The sequence below is a fragment of the Bubalus bubalis genome, chromosome 1 (assembly GCF_019923935.1).
Source record: "Bubalus bubalis isolate 160015118507 breed Murrah chromosome 1, NDDB_SH_1, whole genome shotgun sequence".
NCBI classification, from domain to species: domain Eukaryota; kingdom Metazoa; phylum Chordata; class Mammalia; order Artiodactyla; family Bovidae; genus Bubalus; species Bubalus bubalis.
Window position 1 is genome coordinate 140,126,522 of NC_059157.1, and position 22,533 is coordinate 140,149,054.

At 42.8% G+C, this 22,533-nt stretch overlaps 1 protein-coding gene across 5 annotated transcripts in view; it reads left to right on the forward strand.

The window, feature by feature from the left end:
- Nucleotides 1-22,533, forward strand: part of TNFSF10 (TNF superfamily member 10) — a 65,204-nt gene that overhangs the window by 22,665 nt on the left and 20,006 nt on the right. For 3 of the 5 annotated variants that reach the window (XM_025288234.3, XM_025288243.3, XM_006068411.4), the window contains exon 1: nt 21,281-21,482. In XM_025288234.3, the coding sequence (XP_025144019.3) occupies nt 21,354-21,482 (129 nt within the window). In that variant the 5' untranslated portion in view covers nt 21,281-21,353. Of the gene's footprint in view, nt 1-21,280; nt 21,483-22,533 lie in introns of those variants that run through there. The other 2 variants (XM_006068410.4, XM_045166094.1) reach the window with 2 other exon arrangements.

A 22,533-nucleotide genomic window follows, 5' to 3' on the forward strand; every position in this document is an offset into this window, starting at 1 on the left:
ATATAGCCTGCTGGCAAATTGAAAGTATAACAGTCATCACAGTTCAGGTATATAAAAATGAAGTCTGGTGGTCATTAAGGATCTGGTCTCAGAGCTCTGCATCATTGAAACTTGAAATTTCTTTGAGCTGTACTAGACTCAATTCAGTCACATTCAGAAAACCTGCCACCTACAACCTTCTGGTTTCAAGGTCTCCCCTTGTAGCTGTTCAACCATTTCAAACTCCTACCAATCCTTACTTGAAAAGCACCCTTCTTGTCAGCTCCAATTATAATTCTTCTTTGGGGGGCTGGGGGTGGACATGTGCACGGTGCTTTGTTTATTTGCTTTTGGCTGCACTGGGCCTTTGTTGCTACACATAGCCTTTCTCTAGTTGCAGAGAGCAGACGCTACTTTTTCTAGTCTAGCGCACAGACTTCTCATTGTGATGACTTCTCATGTGGAGTACGGGCTCTGAGCACACAAGCCTCAGTAACTGGGACTTGCTGGCTCTAGGGTGCATTGCTGGCTGTACAGGATTCTGTAGTTGCAGCTCGCGGGTTCTAGAGCCCAGGATCAGTAGTTGTGGTGCACAGGCTTTGTTGCCCCGAGACGTGTGGAATCTTCCCTGACCAAGTATTGAACCTGTGTTCCTTGCATTGACAGGCTGATTCTTATCCACCGTGACTACCAGGGAAGTCTTCCAATTATAATTCTTGATAAATAACTCATGTAATTAACTTCAACCTTACAGTTTTTGCCTTAATAAGCCTCCCCCATGTTTTAGTCCAATGGAACACTACTCAAGTTCTTCTTGAATCTGTGTCTCCCAGGCTGAAGGCCTAACAAGTCTCAAAGAAACTCTTTTTCATTTCAATCGGCTCTCTGTGTCTAAAATTTTGGTAAACAAGCCCATTTTCTTTGGTGTTCATTATATAACTATCTTTGTTCATTTGAACTGCTATAGCAAAATGCCACACACTGGGTAGCTTATCAACAACAGAAATTTACTGGTCACAGTTCTGGGGGTTGGGAAGTCCAAAGTCAAGGCACCAGCATGGTCACATTGGGTAAAGGCCCTCTTCCTGACCCAGAGCCGGGAGCTTCTCTCCATGTCTTCACTTGGTAAAAAGGGGCAAGGGAGCTATGAGGGGCCTTCTTTGTTGTTGTTTTGTCAATAAATCATGTCTGGCTCTTTGGGACCCCATGGACTGTGGCCCGCCAGGCTCCTCTGTCCATGTGATTTCCCAAGCAAGAATACTGGCGCAGGTTGTCATTTCCTCCTCCAGGGGATCTTCTGACCCAGGGATCGAACCTGCATCTCCTGCATTGGCAGGTGGATTCTTTACCACTGAGCCATCTGGGAAGCCCGGGCCTTCTTTAGAAGAGCACTGATCCCATTCTTGAGGGCTCCACCTTCATGACCTAATCACCTCCCAACAACCCTATCTTCAAATAACATCATCCTTGGGGACTAGGATTTCAACATATAAAGTGGAAGGGAGAAAACAAACATTCAAACCAAAGAACTAATTTTGAGGGGAGCCACCTTAGGATAAAACCAGACTGTTGAGGATGTGAGAAGAGAACCTGAGTCTGAATGAGCTGTGGATTTCCAGGGTCAAGCACTGGGGGAAACTGCCCTAGACGTAGTGTTAGATTACTAATAACTTCCATTGTTTAAAGTTAGCGTTTTTCTTTGCTTTGGCTTTCCAGCATGTCATCTCTTTCCTGTGTGAGAAGTTCCCCGCTTTACGAATAGCCCACTTCTCATCAGAGAAGCTGATGATGTCAGATATATGATCACCTTCTCATTCTCCCTTGAAGTTGGGGTGCAACATGAACCAAACAGATGTATAAACACACACATGAATCAGAATCAACTGGTGAATTATGGAGTTAAAGCAGAGGCTGGAAATTTCTGTTCTGTGGGTTTTGGTCAGTGGCTACTGTGTTCAGTTTCTAGTAACAGCAGTATCATTAGCATCTAGTGTGGGTGACATTGTGGTGTATGTATCCTGTGATGATAGCAGTTAGAGTGCAGAAAGACTGTCGCTAGATTTTGGTAATCCTGAGTCTGACATCTCCAAATCTGAGTTTTCAGCAAGCCCTGCTCCCACCAAGATTCTAGATATCTAATAGCCTTTTAATAAATTGCCTTTTCTGTTTCAATTTGTCTGATTTGGTTTCAGTCACTTGACACTAAAGTGAAAGTCGCTCAGTCGTGTCTGACTCTTTGTGACCCCATGGACTACACAGTCCATGGAACCCTCCAGGCCAGGATACTGGAGTGGGTAGCCTTTCCCTTCTCCAGGGGATCCTCCCAACCCAGGGATTGAACCCAGGTCTCCTGCATTGCAGGTGAATTCTTTACCAACTGAGCTATCAAGGCAGATCCTTGCCACTAAAACCCTAATTGAAATTTTGTTGATGCTCTCTTAAGTGGCATTCTCGATTAATTGAAGTTAAAAATATTCTAAATGATGCGCAGTCCTATATTCTATTAGTTATCTATTGCTACGATGTGCTATGGCCAACAACTCAGTGGATTAACACATTTATTCTTGCTTATTTGTCTGTGGGTTGCCTGAGAGTCAACTGATCTAGGCTGTGTTCAGCTGACCTTAATTCTGAAAATGTAGATTGACTCTAGCTCAGCTCCATACATCTCTCATTCTCCTTGGACTACCCAGGGCTTGTCATCTTATGGAAATGACAGTGGTAAAGATGGCAAGACCAACTGTGCAATTCTAATTCAAGCCTTCCCATGTTGGGTCTACTAATATCCCAATGGTCCACAACCAAGCCCAACATCAATAAAGCAGAGAAATACAGTCTCTGCTGCTGCTAAGTTGCTTCAATCGTGTCTGACTCTGTGCGACCCCATAGACAGCAGCCCACCAGGCTCCCCCGTCCCTGGGATTCTCCAGGCAAGAACGCTGGAGTGGGTTGCCATTTCCTTCTCCAATGCATGAAAGGAAAAGTGAAAATGAAGTCGCTCAGTCATGTCTGATTCTTAGCAACCCCATGGACTGCAGCTTATCAAGCTTCTCCGTCCATGGAATTTTCCAGGCAAGGGTACTGGTAGTCTCTATTGAACTGCAAAGCACATGGCAGAGGGTGTGACTAGAGAGTGGAATAAAGAATTGGAAACAATAATGAAATCTACACCAACCTGCACCCCATTCTTATCCCTCAGTCAAATCAAAGTGTTACCTAATGGCTGTGTGTGTGTGCATGCTAAGTCATTGCAGTTGTGTCCGACTCCTTGTGACCCTACGGACTGTTGCCCTCCAGACTCCTCTGCTAGCTAGTGATGGTGTAATAGTTTTTGGTTTATAGCTACTGAAGTCTTGTCAGAAGAGATCTTAGACACACTGTTTTCAGGTAAAGAAGTGAATCTCTATTATGTCTCCATGATGAGGCAATGATAGAATCATAAAGTGATCAGGTTGTTATGGATGTTAAAGGCCCCTGTTGACATATTTAAAATCATTTAGAAATCAAAGCAGAGTAACTGTTGTTTGTGCATCTAAAATGGAGCTGGGTGTTCATTGTGGGGGATGTGGTTTCAGACACATTCCTGCATCACTGAGAACTTGAATTTTCTGAACAGTATCAAAGTCAAGGATACCATCAGCCATTTAAAAAAAAATACCTGCTAGCAGCTGCATACCACCACACAGGACCCTCCCTCTGCCGCTTTTTAATCATTTGGAAAGCAAACCAGTCCTTGCTTAACAAGCACCTTACTTCTTGCCAGCTCTAATTATAACTCTAGACAAACAATTCATGTAATTGTGGGTTTTTACCTTTACAAACCTGCTCCATTTTGTGGTCCAGCTGAACACAATTCAAGTGCTTTCCGGGATTTGTGTTTCCAGGGCTGCCGATCTAACAATTCCCAAGTAAAAACTTTAAATTTTGTGGGGTTTTTTTTTTTTTTTTTTTTTTTTTGGCTTTTTGCCTCAACCAGTTCTCTTGGAATCCTTGATTAACACCCTTTAGTAAATCCTATTGCTTGACTGATAAGGAAACTAAAGCATTAAAATGTGAATGACTTGGTCAAGGCTGCATATCTTGAAAACGGCAGAACAATGAATATAATCGGTATATTATGGATGTATTTCAATACATCAATATACCAATAGAATGCACATTGATTGACTCCCAGATACAGGCCTCTGACCCTTGTCTATTTTATTAACATTATATTGGGGCAGAAAGTTTTCTGTATTCCTCAAATCATTTCTTCCTTCCTCCATATCATGCCAGATAGAAGACTGGATATGTGTTTTGGACACCTCTGTCCAACTGCCCACACTCTACCACTCAAAGTCCTGCTGATCCAGGTTAGAAACCTTCCAGGATTCAAGATAGCTGAGGACCTAAGCTGATATGGCAAAGTTCTGCCTAGCGAGTCCTCTTGAGCAGCACAAGATGTCTGTGCTCTATTTACAAATGTGTTGGCAATTACAGTCCTTATAATAAAATCCTATGTGAGAGACACATTTTTAAAAATCTTTACAAATCTTCACAGGACACTCCCAGTAACAACAGCTTCTGTTTTTCCTTTCTAATTAAAGATGAACAGAGTTGATCCTTTGCAAAATTTAGTGTGGGAAACAATTGACCTTTTAAGGATATTCCCTGGATGGGCAGACAAGACAGTAGTGAAGTGAAAGTCTCCCAGTCGTGTCCGACTCTTTGGGACCCCATGGACTATACAGTCCAGGGAATTCTCCAGGCCAGAATACTGAGTGGGTAGCATTTCCCTTCTCCAGGGGATCTTCCCAATCTGGGATCAAACCCAAGTCTCCCACATTGCACGTGGATTCTTAACCAGCTGAGCCACAAGGGAAGCCCAAGAATACTGGAGTGGGTAGCCTATCCCTTCTTTAGTGTGTTTGAGGACAAGGGGAAGATTTTGCTGAGTTTAATCAGGGGAGGGTTACGATCTGATTCACATCCACTTCAGGGCTTGTCCAGTTCTTCCTGACATTGAAGAACAGGATTCCTCTTTCCCAGACCTATGAGGGTCCAGAGAGCTGTTGGCCTTGAATGTCACATTCACAGAGAAACTCCAGTGGACAGTTCAATGTTCGTATAAACTTAGACATACAATCCATCAATTTTCAATCAATATTCTTCCATGTTAAAAGCATTAATTTACTAACATCATTTAAAATATACCATAATTTGTGAAACCCTATTTAGCCTTTTCTTCATATTTGAATACATTCAGAGCTTCAAAAGATAGAGGGGACTGAACCTTCCCTGACTCTTGCAACCCCTCTAAATATCCTACCCCTTACCTTCTCCTGATCTGACTGTACTTGGCCTCTCAACCTTATTTTTCTCTTGACCCTGGTACAGATGCTGACTTCCAGCACATTTAATATCACTCTGTTGGAAAAATTTGGCTTAAAGTTCAACATTCAGAAAACGAAGGTCATGGCATCCGGTCCCACCACTTCATGGGAAATAGATGGGGAAACAGTGGAAACAGTGGCAGACTTTATTTTTCTGGGCTCCAAAATCACTACAGATGGTGACTGCAGCCATGAAATTAAAAGACGCTTACTCCTTGGCAGGAAAGTTATGACCAACCTAGATAGCATATTCAAAAGCAGAGACATTACTTTGCCAACAAAGGTTCGTCTAGTCAAGGCTATGGTTTTTCCTGTGGTCATGTATTGATGTGAGAGTTGGACTGTGAAGAAAGCTGAGCGCCGAAGAATTGATGCTTTTGAACTGTGGTGTTGGAGAAGACTCTTGAGAGTCCCTTGGACTGCAAGGAGATCCAGCCAGTCCATTCTGAAGGAGATCAGCCCTGGGATTTCTTTGGAAGGAATGATGCTAAAGCTGAAACTCCAGTCCTTTGGCCACCTCATGTGAAGAGTTGACTCATTGGAAAAGACTCTGATGCTGGGAGGGATTGGGTGCAGGAGGAGAAGGGGATGATGGAGGATGAGATGGTTGGATGGCATCACTGACTCGATGGACGTGAGTCTCAGTGAACTCCGGGAGTTGGAGATGGACAGGCAGGCCTGGCGTGCTGCAATTCATGGGGTCGCAAAGAGTCAAACACGACTGAGCGACTGATCTGATCTGATCTGGTCTGTTGGTATTTCCTGCCTTTAACACGTGTCATAACCACAATTCTACTTCTGATTTCTAACAATGTTTTTAAAACAGTTTTTCTTTGAAATCTCACCTCTTTTCTTTGCTATCTCACATCTCTTCTCACTTCTCTGCCTGGCTATGTCCCAAGCACTCCCACTCATCTTTAGTCTGATTCAAAAAACTCATTCACTCTAGGACCTAAAGTTTGTAAGTATGTTTAAAAAGTATCAGATTCACATAAAGTCTAAAACTTTTAGGTGGAGAAAATGCTACCTTGGCAATTCACCTGTGTCCAAAAGGAGCTTACATTTTAAAATCTGATGTTTTGACAGGGGAAAAATTAAGATTTGAAAAATATTCTTTTAAATGTAGATAGTTGATTCATACACAGCTAGAAGGCCAGGGTAGGAAGTGATGATTTGGGGGTGACTGAACTCAGGGCAGTGGCTGAGGTTCACCCTAGAGCAGGCATCCTAAACTCTAGGTTCCAAGGGGTCTGTGCTTGCTGAAAATGCAGATTCCTAAGCCCACTGCCAGAAATGTTAATTCAGTGGATCTAGAATCGTCAGGAAATGCTGAACAAGATATAGGGACCCTATATATAGCTGGGTAAATGTATAACTCCTAATAGCCTAGATCGTGGGCTAGATCCTGATTCTGAGTGTAATGGACTGTATGACCACGGCAGGGTGGATGAACTTCCTTGTCCCTGATTTCCTAGTCTGTAAAAGAAGCCTAGTAGCCATGAGACACAGAATGTGAGGGGGATAATATTTTGGAAAATATCTGGTTTTCTCTTCTGCATTTCTGAGTGTTAATTACTCCCTACCTCTATGGATTGACCCAAGTGTGTTTGTCTATACCTACAATGTATCCATATTTATAAATCTAAAATCTCTGGTAAATCTAAAATCTCTGTTTATTTCAAAGCTCCTTTGTTGGAGGTGGAATGGGGGTGGGGATAAGGGTGGTAGGGGAGGAGATTATTTTTTCCAAAAAGTGAAGAGAACAAAGGAATTTATATTTAGACTCTGACATTTAAAATAAGATTATGTGGCAAGACAATAGCTATGAGAAAGTATTTCTACTTTATCCACTCTCACCCCACTCTCTCCCCACACCTCACAGGGGCATAAGAAAAATCAAGGATGGAAGTTTCAATGATCAAAAGTTCTCTCGTTTAGAAACTAGCCCTTCTGCCTACAGCAGCGGGACCATGAAGCTTGGCGCCCTAAGGTAGAATGAGGCTATATGGCAGGGGAAGTTAAAATCCCCCTTCTTTGGCTGAGGGGATGATAGAATGATAGAAAGAGGAGAGAGAACAAGAAGGACTTGGGTGAGTGAGGAGAAGGGACTGCATAAATGCTGAGGGCAGAGGGGGAGGTCTTCTCTTGTGTCCCCTCAATATCTAATAACCTGCTGCTGCTGCTGCTAAGTTGCTTCAGTCGTGTCCAGCTCTGTGCGATCCCATAGACGGCAGCCCACTAGGCTCCTCTGTCCCTGGGATTCTCCAGGCAAGAATACTGGAGTGGGTTGCCATTTCCTTTTCCAATGCATGAAAGTGAAAAGTGAAAGTGAAGTCGCTCAGTCGTGCCCAACTCTTAGCGACCCCATGGAGTGCAGCCTACCAGGCTCCTCCATCCATGGGATTTTCCAGGCAAGAGTACTGGAGTGGGTTGCTGTTGCCTTCTCTCATCTAATAACCTACTCCCCACAATTCCCAGTAACGGAGACAATAGATGAGGACCTGATTAATTAATCAGTGTTCCCCAAGTGGCAACACTTTTCAACAGACTTCTTGATGATTTTAATGTGCATTTGGTTAAGAACCACTGGACTAAGAATTAAACAGAATGAACATGTATGTTCCTCCACTCTGCTTCTTCATAGGAAGCCCTCATGAGAATAAACTGATTAAACAGAGGTAAATTAAAGAAGTTAGTTCTCAGAACACCCGAGCACAGTGCAGATTCATTTGTCACACAAACATACAGGTGGAAATACCCTATGATTATAAAGAGCTCTCTTCTGGAAATTATTATTTTTTAAATTTTATTTATTTATTTAATTGAAGGATAATTGCTTTACAGAATTGTGTTGGTTTCTGCCAAACATCAACATGAATCAGTGATAGATATACCTATGTCTCCTCCCTCTTGGAGCCAAGTTAAAGCCCAGAGTAGAAAAGTAGTGCTGAAGTTAAGACGCTGATGCTCTAGACAACATCGCCAACTCGGTGAGTTTGAGCAAACTGCTGGAGATAGTGGAGGACAGAGGAGCGTGGTGGCGTGCTACAGTCCATGGGGTCGCAAAGAGTACAACACGACTTAGTGAGTGAACAACAGTAACAACAGGTAAGACTCCAGGAACCTGGGAAAGGAAACTAGACGAAGGTTTTAGCTAAAATGATTACAGAAGAGTTGCGTGTTCTCTCTTTAGTAGAATAAAGTGAATTTTCCCCCTAAATTAAAGTGAGATGAGCCAGTTCAGCATAAGCACTTTCTTTTTTAAAATTTTTATTTATTTATTTATTTAAAAAACCAAAAACATTTTGTATTGGGGTGTAAATGGCAAATACTGTGCTACTCCAGTATTCCTGCCTGCCTGGAAAATCCCATGGACAAAGGAGCCTTATGGGCTACAATCCATGGGTTGCAAGAGCTGGACACGACTTAGCGACTAAACCACCACATAGCCGATTAGCAATGTTGTGATAGTTTCTGGTGAACAGTGAAGGGACTCAGCCGTACATATACATGTATCCATTTGCCCCCAAAACTCCTCCTATCCAAGCTGGCACATAACGTTGAGCAGAGTTTCATGTGAAAATCACTTTCTTAAGTAGCTGATTTCTCTGGAGTCAGAATGAGTGAGGTTAGAATCCTGGGTCTGCCCTTAGTGTGTGACGTTGGAAATTTTACCTAATTCCTCTAAAGTTCAGCATTTTAGTGACTAAAACAGGCCCTATTATATGGTCTCCCTTCACAGGGTTGTTAAGGGAAGGTAATGTGTATCATGTGTTTAGGGTTAGGGTAGGAATTATGAATTATTCCTATGAATAATTATGAATTATTATTATTAGGGTAGGGCTGTTATGAATCCCTTTAGCTAAGAATTTTTAAAAGCAGAGAGACCTCAGCCACATGGTTTGAACCTACTGAATAAGAATGCCCAGAGGTATATTTTTAAAAGCCACAGAAGGGATTCCTGTGCACATAGAAGGATTGTTCTGGGGCAGGGGATCTCAGATTTCAGCGTACATCAGCATTACCCGGAGGGCTTGCTGGGCCTGCTCCCAGAGTTTCTGGTTCAGGATGGCTGGGGTGGGGTGGGGTGGGGGGGAGCTGAGAATGTGCATTTCTGACAAACTCCCAGATGGCTCCAATCCTGCTGGGGACCACACTTTGAGAGCTTAGTCAGCCAATTAGGCTGCTTAGAAGTTAGCCTAATTGGACTATTGTGTCTAAGACTGAAGTGTTGTGTTTCTTCAAATCTTGCTCTTGTTCTATTTGTAGATTTACACATTTTTAGAGTAGCTGGCTTTGAAATTCTAATAAAAGTTATATGAAAGATTAGTATTGATTATGCCATCTATTCCATTTTACTTTCTGTTCCTGTCTAATATTAGCTTAACTATCTATTAAGATGTCAATAATTTATTCAGAGGGCTTCATAACAGAATAGTGGGTCACCTAGGGGAACTTTTAAAAAATACCTGGGTCTTATCTCTGGAACTTCTGATTCAAAGGATGTGGGGAGGGACCTAGGCACTGAGGTTTTTAAAACCTTCCAGATAATTCCAATATGCAGCCAGGTTTAAGAATCATAGAGTGTGTAGTAGTTAAAATGATTTGCTGATCCTGTTAGGCTGGGGCTTTCCAGGTGGCTCAGTGGTAAAGAATTTGCCTGCCAAGCCGGAAATGCAGGTTTGATACCTGGGTGGAGAAAATCCCGTGGAGCAGGAAATAGCAATCCATTCCAGTATTCTTGCCTGGAAAATCCCATGGACGGTTGAGCTTGGCAGGCTATAGTTCATAGGGTGGCAAAGAATCAGACACAACTGAGTGACCTGTTACTCTGACAAATCGACACCTTCCCATAGCCTCTTGCAGTCTTGTTAGCAAGCTTACCCACCAGGGCTGGAGCTACCACCCAGTCTCTTATCCATGCCACATCCACAGCATAGGCTCTGCTCTTCACATAATGAAGGCTAGAGGTTGATTTTCACTGGGACAAGTAGTGATTTGTCAATGGTGAATGTTAGAAATGGTATCTCTTTGTTGGAATGAGTTGAAATTAAGGTACATAAATGGGGTAACCTATTTTAGAAGTAGTCACCTTGCTCCACAAAGAAAGTATAAGAATCTAGTGAAGCAACTAGGCTAGAGGTTAATACTCTTTCTTTAAAGTTCTGGATAATAAATCTTTTTGTGGGCCAAAAGCAAATCAAGTTATGTCTGCATCTCGGAGATGTGTTGTGTGTGGAGCAGCAGGAGGAAGTCATGAAAGCACCATGTACTACCTCATCCCAACTATTCCATCCTTTCGTTTCTGTGTGATGCTCACTCCCACAATGCAGAACTGCCCTAAGCGATACACAAACAAAGCTTGAGCAAAGCTACTCAAGTTTTTATCATTGTCATGTTCACAAAAGTATATTCATCTTTTGATTTCTATTCAACCATTAAAAAATGTAAAAGTTGGGGCTTCCCTGACATTCCAGTGGTTGAGACTCCATGATACTACTGCAAGGGGCACAGGTTCAATCCCTGGTCAGGGAACTAAGAGCCTACATGCCACAGATAAATAAATAAAATCAGGAAAAAAGCCCCCCATCCCGCCCCAAAATGTAAAAGTTAACAAGAAAAAAATTAAAATCATTCTAAACTTGGGGGTCATACAAAAAGAAGCAATAGATCAGATTTGACCTGCAAGCAGTAGTTTGCCAGCCAATGCTCTAGACTGAAACCTTACAAACCCCATCTCCTGCATGGCAGGCACATTCTTTACCATCTGAAGCACCAGGGAAGCCATTAAGGACAACATCTTAGGCTAAATTCCTAACTCTATGTTCTATGTCTAGCTGTGAATTAAGATTCTGATTGCCTGGTGCCAACTAAAAAGATAACAGAATCCAGCCAATGAAATATAGTCACTGCTGCCTTCAACAAACCTTTCGTGTAGGGTGACAGTCTGTGAATCTAAAACTTTTAGAGATCAGTTGTTCTCAACTTTGGTTGTCTGCTGGAATCATCGGAGGAGATTAAAACCCCCCATGTCTGAATCAATTACATCAGGACCCAGAAATCAGTATTTACATCTCCTCAGGTAGTGCTCGCTTGGGCAGTCCCCAGGTATTTCAGTGGATAGACAAGCCTGAGAGCACTTTTATCAAGAGAGGGAAAGGACTGGGCTTCCTCAAGCTGATAGGCAATATGGTTATTTCTGTTTGCTAATAAATGTTTGTTTAGTAGTATCTTCATATGTAGGAGAAATTGGTCTGAGCCTTACTTTCATTATAAAAGGATGACGAGGTTTCTAGGGGAGTAGCTTACATGCACATACACCTCAAGTATAGCAAACTAAGCCATCAAAAAATGAAAAGGAGATGACCAACAGAAGGGGAGAAAATATTTGCAAATGATGCGACTGAAAATACAATGCTGTACTGTATATTTGAAAGTTGCCTGGAGTGTAGATCTCAAAAGTTCTATGTGTGGTATGGATGTTAACTAGACTTATTGCAGTGATCATTTTGCAGTATTTCAATATTGCAATCATTTCAACAAATATCGAATTGTCATGTTGTATACCTAAAACAATTACCGTGTCAATTATACCTCAATTTTTTAAAAAATGAGCCAGATATTGCAGGTATGGAAACCTATGCATAAAAAAGGTTATACATTTCCAGGAGAGGAGCTGGAAACCTGTTTGTCTGATGGAACCACAGGCTGTTTACCCGCTAGGGTCTGCCATGTCAAGAATGGGCACTCAAGTCTAATATTCCTTCCTGCTCACCATACTGCCTACCTTTCTGAAAGTATTGCAAGAGGCCCTAGAAACAAATCTGTTCCAATATTCTTTATTTATGAGCAGAAATACATCCAGAGAGGTAAAATGACTTTTCTAAAATGACCAAGAGAGTTTGTGTTAGAAAGGCCATGTGTTAGAAATGATATCTAGTGTCTTCAAACAGAACCCAGGCAAAGGGCCATTCATAGCCTGGATTTTCCAAGGTTCACGAAAAGAAAGAAAAATGTAGCAATCAAATTTTTTCCTTGGGACCTAAACATGGGGATTGAGGGGAAAGAAGAACTCCTTTGAAAAAAATTTGTATATATGATATTCCAAGTGTGTCTAAATGCATTAAAGGTGAGGTGTTGTTTTATACCCCCTACCATTTTTCCAGGGGACCCTAACTGATGGTCCACAAGCTAAACCTAGATGTGCTTTGATTTCTTCTCCAGAGCTCTCCTGGCAATAACTGTCCAGGGTTGAGAGGGAGGGACCCCTTTTTAGTTGATACATGCATGCTCAGGTCACCAGCCCCTAGTGGTCCCCCATTTTTGTGTTACTCAACTTTAATTATCTGTGTGACCTTGGCAAAATCTTTTCCTCTCCCTATAGGCCAGAATCTTCATCTTTTGAACTGGGATGGGGGTACTGATTATATTGTATTTTGTTGGTCACCTGCCTCCTCTCCCTAGAAGGTAAGCTCTAGGAGGTCAGGGATTGTAGTCTGCTGTTCAATGATGTCTACCACAGCACCCATGCCTGCAGTGTAATGTGTGTTAAACAAACATTTAAGGAGAGAATAAATAATCCTAAAAAAAAGAATTTAGGCAAAGGGGTTAGAAAAACCTTATTTTTTTTTTAATTGGAGTATTGTTGCTTTGCAATGTTGTGTTCATTTCTGCTGCACAGCAAAGTGAATCAGCTGTATGTATACATATATCCCCTTTTTTGGATTTCCTTTTCATTTAGGTCACCACAGAGCATGGAGTAGAGTTCCCTGTGCTATGCAGTAGTTTCTTATTAGTTATCTAATTTATGTGAAAAGTGAAAGGGTTAGTTGCTCAGTCATGTCCGACTCTTTGCCACCCCATGGACTGTAGCCTGCCAGGCTCCTCTGTCCATGGAATTTTCAAGGCAAGAATACTGGAGTGGGTTACCATTTCCTTCTCCAGGGGATCTTCCCCACCCAGGGACTGAACCTGGATCTCCTGCATTGCAGGCAGATTCTCAATCATCTGAGTCCCCAGGGTATCTAGTTTATACATAGTATCAATAGTATATATATGTCAACCCCAATCTCCCAATTCATCCCACTCCCCTTCCCCACTTGGTGTCCATACATTTGTTCTCTGTGCCTGTGTCTCTATTTCTTCTTTGCAAATAAGTTCACCTGTACCATTTTTCTAGATTCCACATAATATATATGGAATATATAATATATATATATATATATTATATATTCCATATATATTCCAACATAAATCATATATATGTTAATATATGATACTTGCTTTTCTCTTTCTGACTTACTTCACTCTAGATGACCATCTCCAGGTCCATCCACATCTCTGCAAATGGCACAATTTCATTCCCTTTTATGGCTGAGTAGTATTCCATTGTATATATGTACCACATCTCCTTTATCCAGAAATGGTAAAACTAAGGCAAAGTAGCCATTCTATATCATGATGGTGATGGTTACCAAAAGTAATCAAACTGTTCACTTAGAGTTGATAAGTTTTTATATATATAAATGATAACCTAAATAAAGAAGATGAAGCTAATATACATTCACAATTAAAATTAATTTCACCAACTTCCTGATAGTTTTTCCTGACCTTAGCAATTATTGCCTTTTACTGGGGGTTATACATGTCAGGGGTGTGCTGAATGCTTTACATTTCTTATCTCATTAATTCTTGGGTGTGAGTGTGAAAGAAAGTGAAAGTGAAGTTACTCAGTCGTGTCCGACTCTTTGTGACCTCATGGACTATAGCCTACCAGGTTCCACCGTCCATGGGATTTTTCCAGGCAAGAATATTGGAGTGGGTTGCTTGTCTAAATCACTCAGGTGCATTTCCTTCATCTTTATATCACTGTCAATAAAATTTTACTTAGGACTAACTAGGGTTTAATTTTTAAGTGCATGAGCAGGCTGTGTCTTCACCTTCTTGCCTAGAAAGGTTACAAGATGTATTTATTGGAGAAGGCAATGGCACCCCACTCCAGTACTCTTGCCTGGAAAATCCCATGGATGGAGGAGCCTGGTAGGCTGCAGTCCATGGGGTTGCTGAGGGTTGGGCAACCACTGAGCGACTTCACTTTCACTTTTCACTTTCATGCATTGGAGAAGGAAATGGCAACCCACTCCAGTGTTCTTGCCTGGAGAATCCCAGGGACAGGGGAACCTGGTGGGCTGACGTCTATGGGGTCGCACAGAGTCCGACACGACTGAAGTGACTTAGCAGCAGTAGCAGAGTGGAGAGAACCTTCAGGAATTTCACTGGTACTCCTCGGGCCAATCAAGCATGCTGTTTCTGTCTCTTTTTTTAAATTTTACTGTACAGCATACCGCTCTTCCCTCCCAAAGAACAATTAGTTGATGACACTTTTAAACTCTTCAGTGTCAGGGCCTGATTGAAATGCAGGCCGATCCCTCTGCAAGAGACAAACACAAGTTCCCACATCTTAACTCCTTACGAAGGTAATTGGGACAAATTAAACCTGTAATGACTTTCTCAAGATAACTTGAGATCTCTGCACCCTTTGCAATTACCAGAAATAATACCATAGTAATTCACTCTTCTGGAAATGCAAAATGCACAGCTGTGGAAGAAATTGCATGTAAATGATATTATCGGCACAGGAGGGACACCATGTACAAGCATACAGAGACTCAAGTATATATTATTTGGCTTACTAGTTTAGACAGATCAGGAAACATTATCCCAGATCAAATAAGCTGAATTTAATTGAGACATTCCTGGGTTCACAGAGTATATCAACTCTGCATCAAACTAAAACAATCTCATTTGGCACAATGTAAAGAATTAGGACTGATGTTGAAGCTGAAACTCCAATACTTTAGCCACCTGATGTGAAGAGCTGACTCATTTGAAAAGACCCTGATGCTGGGAGATTGAAGGCAGGAGGAGAAGGGGATGACAGAGGATGAGACGGCTGGATGGCGTCACCGACTCAGTGGACATGGGTTTGGGTGAACTCCAGGAGTTGGTGATGGACAGCGAGGCCTGGTGTGCTGTGATTCATGGGGTCGCAAAGAGTTGGACACTACTGAATGACTGAACTGAACTGAACTGAACTGAAAAAATTAATAGAAGACAAAGAGGACAAATGACTAATTAGCCTGGAAACTATTGTTGCCAAACCAAACTTGGGTCTGCTTGCCCCATGATCAGTAAAAACAATCTACTGACTCTGGATTTGGGGTGAAGGAAAGTGCAGCATTTATTGCAGGGCACTAAGCAAAGAATCCAGGGCAGCTAGCACTTAAATCATGGATCAGGGGATTTTTGAAAAACTAAATCTTGTGGCCAGCAACTTTTATTTTGGCTGACCAAAGTTTTGTTATTTCACTAACACTTTGCAGATTGATTTCCCTGGTGGCTTAGAGGGTAAAGCATCTGCCTGCAATGCAGGAGACCTGGGCTCGATCCCTGGGTCAGGAAAAATCCCCTGGAGAAGGAAATGGCAACCCACTCCAGTATTCTTGCCTGGAAAATCCCATGAACAGAGGAACCTGGTAGGCTATAGTCCATGGGGCCGCAAAGAGTCGGACACGGCTGAGTGACTTCACTTCACTTCGCAGATTATTACATTCAGTAGTTACACATCTATAATATCTTCTCCAGCACCCTGAGTTTCAATTTCACTTTTTGTATCAGAATCAATCACTAAGGTTTTTTTTTCTTTTTGTTGGTCTAATATTCACATCACCTGAGTCAGAAATATATTCTGAAGAACTATCTCCTGAGGCATTAATATATATGTTGCTCAGACAATCAAAGAAAGTATCTGCATAAAATTCACCGAAAAATTCTTGACTCAAAATTTCTCAATGTCTCATTTTCAAAAATTCAATGGTAATAAATTTGCATTTATAATATGTAACACAAGGTTGGAACAAAAACCTAGTGGAATAAAACATGAATGATAACAATCATAAATTGCATAATGAACCCTTGATCATTTTTAAGCTCTACCAGCTTCACGTAGTGATGTTAATTGTATTAGTCTCTAAAAATGTATTGATGTGTCTTTAGTCAATAATGTGTTTTAGAAGCCTGAACTTCCCTCCCCCCTGCCCACACACACAAGGCTTTCAGGGAAAAGTTTTTAAAGCCAGTTCGAGGGAGGGAGGGAGGGAGGGTTGTCGGGTGTCTGGTCAGCTCGTGGACATTCTTCCAGTTGGTTGGTGGTGAGGTAATTGGGAGCCAACATCATCAACCTAGTTCCGACTCGTCTCGGGTCTACATAGTTGTGGGCAGCATACAGTTAACTTCTACCTGGTGGAGGTTTCAGTATCTGCAAAACAGCTCAAAAGACATGGCTCAGAATATTATCTACAACCCTTGAAAAGAAACGGAAGGTCCTTGACTTTGTTTAATGGCTAAAGTATTACTAATTTATCTTGGTTCACTGTTTTCCTTTCTGCATTTGCTCACTTGGTTAATCTTTGACCAAAGTTCTACAGACAAAAGGCAGGTAAAGGACATATTGGGGGAGTGGTCTGTTCTGGGAAGGCCCCCAAAGGGTCCTGCTTTGTTACACTATGGCTTATTTTGCCTTGAAGGGAAGATACGTACTTTTTAGCTGCCATGTGTGCTTTTCTTTGGTGGCATTTAATTATAACATTCAGTTAGTCAATATTTACTAAGCACTAACTATGCACTTAGATACAAGCCAGTCAGCTGCAAATTAAAGAGACAAAAACATGTGTCTTCATAGAACTTAAATTCTAATTGGTAAAGACAAGCAATCAATGAATAAAATAAATAGAATGCCAGAAACTGTAAAGTGCTGTGAGGAATAATAAAGCATCGGAGCAAGCTTGGGGCCAGGACAGGAAACAGCAGATTGCAGTTACACATGGGATGGCAAAGAAAGGGCTTGATGAAGAGAATAAAAATATAGCGATTAGAGCATCATTTGTGATAAAGATAAATATTGGCAGCGACCTAAATATCTATCTATAGGAGACTGGTTAAATATTTTCTAATATAAAAAATATTTTTTAATATTATTTTTGAAATATCTGGCTTATTTTTTGCTGTGCTGGATCTTTATTGGTGCACGCAGGCTTCTCTCTAGCTGTGGTGCATGAGCTTCTCTTTGCGGTGGCTTCTTTTATTTTGGAGCAGGGACTCTAGGGTGTTCAGGCTTCAGTAGTTGTGGTATCCGGGCTCAGTAGTTGCATTTCCCAGGTGCTAGAGCACAGGCTCAATAGATGTGGTGCCCAGGCTTAGTTGCTCCTTGGCATGTGAAATATTCCTGGATCAAGGATCAAACCCATTCTCCTGCATTGGCAAGCAGATTCTTTCCCACTGAGCCACCAGGGAAGCCCAGTTAAATATTTTCTAATGCATCTATATAGTAGAGTATTGTATAGCAAAAAATAAAAGTCCTACAAATACAGAATGAATTCCCAAGATATATGAAGTGATAAAAACAAGGTTCAGAATGATGTATACAGTATGCTACCATTTAAGTCTATCATATACATTATATATATATATATATATAATATATTTATAAGTGCATGGAATCTTAGTGGAAAGATACATAAAACTGTTAATAATGGTTGTCTTCGGGGAGGAGAACAGGACAATTCATGGCCAGGTGAGGGTGAAATACTTTGTATCCCATATGGTCATCCTTCAAGTTGGTTGTTCTCTTGTTCTCTGTTCATCCCTTGCTCTACCAGACCCTGCTTCACTCATATGACTATTCACTCTTCTTAATATAGGGCTTAATCCCTGGTAGCTGATGAGCCCACCTCATATCAAACCCCCATAAATCATAGCCTCATTCTCCCCCTAAATAGCAGAGACCGTTGTCACCACCTGCCTGTTGCCAGCCACACAAAGTGGGGATATCGCTACAGAGTTTTTGCCTCAGACATGTAAGATCCTCCTTCCAATAAAATATTGATGTCTCTGTCACTGTCTCTGGGCTCTTTCTTCGATCGCAAGGCTTTCAGGCCTGCAACTCAACAACTGATGAGTCAGCCAGAAGGCCAAAGAAACTCTTGTGAGTGCAGAGATGCAGGGAAACAAGGCCAGGAACAGAAAGTTGGAGGAATGATTGGGCAGAGGCTGTCAACTAGCATGTGGGGCCCTGTGGCAGTTGTCTTCTATCATAATGACAATATCCTGTAAACCCCAGAGTCTCTTTCCACTTTAAAAGTAGCAACCCCACACTCGTGGCTCATCTGACTTGCACAGGGATGTCTGGGGAATGCAAACAGAAGACAAGGACCTGGATCATCTTCAAAATACCGACATAGCTCCCCAGTGCACCAACCCTAAACAACTAGGAAGGTTGTTTAGGCTTTAGGCTTTAGGGATGGTAACTTAGGGACAGACTCATGAACTGGACATGGCCTATTACCCAGAAAGGTTTGCTTGGGGCCTACGGCAACAGCAAAATAATGAGTGCCCTTGGGCTTCCGGTCCCAGCTGTGGAAGGGGGCCGAGCAATGAGTCAGTGTGAAGGAGCAGCAGCCGTGTGTGTCTACAGTGTGTCACAACAGGGCCACGACATTACAAAAGGCCTACCTGAGTCATGGAGAGATGCACAGTCCTCAATTCAGGGTCCAGAAGAGCTGTGTGTGATGTAAGGGACCCCCAAGGACATCGGTATTGACCAAGGAACCCACATTACTGGCCTTGAAGTTCAGGAAAGGGCTGCTGGAAATGACCTGCACTGGTGTTTCCACCATCCTTACGGCCCTAATGCTGCTAGGCTACCCCAGAGGATGAGTGGGGTCACGTCAGCAACAAGTGAGATGGGAACCCCGCTCTCAACGTGTGGACACACCCCAGGAGCAATGGTCCCAGTGCCCACGCCATGTGAACCCAAAGGCTACTTGAAGGTCACGCCATTCAAGTTCAAGGCACAGTGCCATTAGGACTACCCATTAGGACAAAGCTTGCTTTTGTCCGGGCCACAGGATCTAACCCCAGGAGAACATATTATAAGCCAGCCCTGGGACTGGCATGTGAGTCCCTGGTGGTTTGGGTTTGCCACTTTATGGGGAATTGAACAGAAAGGGATATATCTGTTAACTGCTCTACCGAAGACCAATAAGGTAATTAATCCAGGCCCCAGCTGGAGGAAGCCACCACCATGTTAACACTCAGGGTCTCTTTAGGACTCAGTACGGGCTCTGGGGACTGCAGGTGAATAGGCGGGATGGTACTGCCTCCCAGGACAGAAGCCTCAGGCAGACGTGGCTGTATCTCAGGATAGTGCTTGTATGGTGGTTAATGGTCATAATTTTCCCTGTCTTGTGCCTGGCAAGCATGCTTAGTCTGAGTGGAGGCAATCTGTTTGCAGACTGGGCACAGTGGTGGCCTCGCTGGGAAATGAGCGAGCCTGCTTGCTGGGTCTATAGCAGGATGCCATTGTTGTCCTCCTCTGGACTTTCATGAAAACTTGAGCCTGTAACCAGCTGGCTCGAATGTTTGCCCACCTCTTAGGCTCTTGATACTCTTTAGCTGCTGTTGTCTGTATTGCATATGTGGTGTCTGGTTGCAGTGCCCCTGTACATACCTGAGCCCAGGGATATCACAGAAGAGGGGTGAACCACGCTTGTAAGGGTCATGCAAGGTGTGCAGGGGTGGAGTGTACTGTCAAGCCATTCAGGATGGCTGTTCTCTTGCTCTCTGTTGGTCCCCTGCTTGACCAGGCCTTGCTTGACCAGGCCCTGCTTCAATCACATGACTATCCAATCCTCCTAATTACAGGGCTTCATCAGTAACTGCCTGCATGCTTGCCCCCACCCCATCTCCTGGTTTCCTTGGTAACCTGATGAGCCCACCTAAAATCAATTTCTGCCCTGTCCCTCCCATCCATACATGGTAGCCTCCTTCTCCCCCAAGGAGCAAAGACTGCTGCCATGTCCTGCCTGCCATGGTGAGATGTCAGTCCAGGACATTTTGCTTCAGATATGTAAGATCTCCTGTCCACCAAACTATTGATGTCCCCATCACTGTATCCAGCCTCTTTCTTTGGTCTGGAGGCTGGGCAACCACAAGCTTTCAGGCTGGTGGGGTGTGGCCCAATAACTACCTAATCAAAATAAATAAAATGTAAAGTAAGAACATGAAGAATTTTTACACAATTAGAAAATGATGGAAAGACACATACTTAAAAAACCTGATGACCTAGATAGACTCTAGCCTAAATAAGTGAATGAATGGAATAGTTCACAGAAACATGGACTTGCTTCTGGTGCCCGTGTTGACAACGACCTTTTCAAAACAAGCCCCAGATTTTTTTTTTTTAATTTAATTTAATTTTTTAAACTTTACATAATTGTATTAGTTTTGCCAAATATCAAAATGAATCCACCACAGGTATACATGTGTTCCCCATCCTGCACCCTCCTCCCTCCTCCCTCCCCATACCATCCCTCTGGGCCGTCCCAGTGCACCAGCCCCATGCATCCAGTATCGTGCATCGAACCTGGACTGGCAACTCGTTTCATACATGATATTTTACATGTTTCAATGCCATTCTCCCAAATCTTCCCACCCTCTCCCTCTCCCACAGAGTCCATAAGACTGTTCTATACATCAGTGTCTCTTTTGCTGTCTTGTACACAGGGTTATTGTTATTGAAGTTATTATGATTGTAACACTTACAACTTTTTTCACTTTTCTAATCCAGTGGAAGCTATATTCACTTCCTAAGGCTGCCACAATGAAGTAGCACACACAGAATTGTGTTGTCTTGCAATTCTGGAGGCTAGAAGTCCAAAACCAGAGACAGAGAGCCACGTGCCCCTGAAAATTGTAATGGACCTGCCTTGCTTCCCCCTAGCTTCTAGTCGTTTAGGATTAGTAGGCTTGCAACTGTTTTTTCTCCTCTTACAACTTTCAGTTTCAGTTCCTTTCAGTAAGTAAAACTTATAAATTGGCTCCACCCTACAGCAGTCCTAATCTGTTGCTTGACTCACTCTGCAGGAGACACATCCTACAGCGATCATGGGCCTGAAGCAGGCTCCGGGCTCCAGACTTGGACAGATCTGCATGCCGATCCTCATCTTCACAGTGCTGCTGCAGGCTTTTGGTATGGCCGTGTTTTACATGTATTTCAACAAGGAGCTGAAGCAGGTCAGTACAATGCAAACGCTCCCTGACAGGCACTCTCAGCACCGTCTGGCTGACTGTCTCTGTTGGCTCCTCTGTGAAGACTTTGCAGAGGAAGAGAAGCCTCTCTTTCTCTGCCCTGCCCGGGGACCCTAACTGCTAATGCCTGTCATTACTGAGAACTTTGCAAAAGTGAATTGAAAGGATTATGTGCACAAAGTACAGTTGCAGAACTGGCTCCACCAGATTCTAGCAGATGCAGGAAACGAAACTGCTGAGGTAGTTTTGTCGTTAACAGTATGTTATAATATTAACTGCTGCCATTCCTGAGTGCTTTCTGCTTAACGTTTTAGAGTTCTTGACTCAAATTCTTGGGCAAGAGAGGAGCTGCCTCAGAGGAGGACTGCGTCTGCTTTTGCTTTCTATGACACCTCTAGGAGCTAGCACAGAGCTCCCACACTTGTTGAGTGAGCAACTAACCTTCACAAATGTGATTCTACTGGGACATAGGGTACAGTCAAGGCTTAACCCAAAGACGGGCTCTAAGTCACCTGTAATAATGCTGTGGTGTGTTCCAAATGTTGCTAGTTGCAGTGGATTTTGAAAGCAAAATTACTGAAAATAAGCCAACTTCAGCTTTTGGTTTTCTATATAGTCCCTGGTACCTCAGCTGGTAAAGAATCCACCTGCAATGCAGGAGACCCTGGTTCGATTCCTGGGTCAGGAAGATCCCCTGGAGAAGGGACAGGCTATCATCTCATAGGGCTTCCCTGGTGGCTCAGATGGCAAACCATCTGCCTGCAATGTGGGAGACCTGGGTTCAATCCCTGGGTTGGGAAGATCCCCTGGAGGAGGACATGGCAACCTACTCCAGTATTCTTACCTGGAGAATCTCCATGGGCAGAGAAGCCTGGCAAGTTACAGTCTGTGGGGTCACAGAGAGTTGAACACGACTGAGCAACTAAACACAGCACACACATACACATATATATTTAATGTATTTTTATTGGCATGTAGTTGATTTACAATGTCAATTTCTGCTGTATAGTAAAGTGAGTCAGTTATACATACCCAT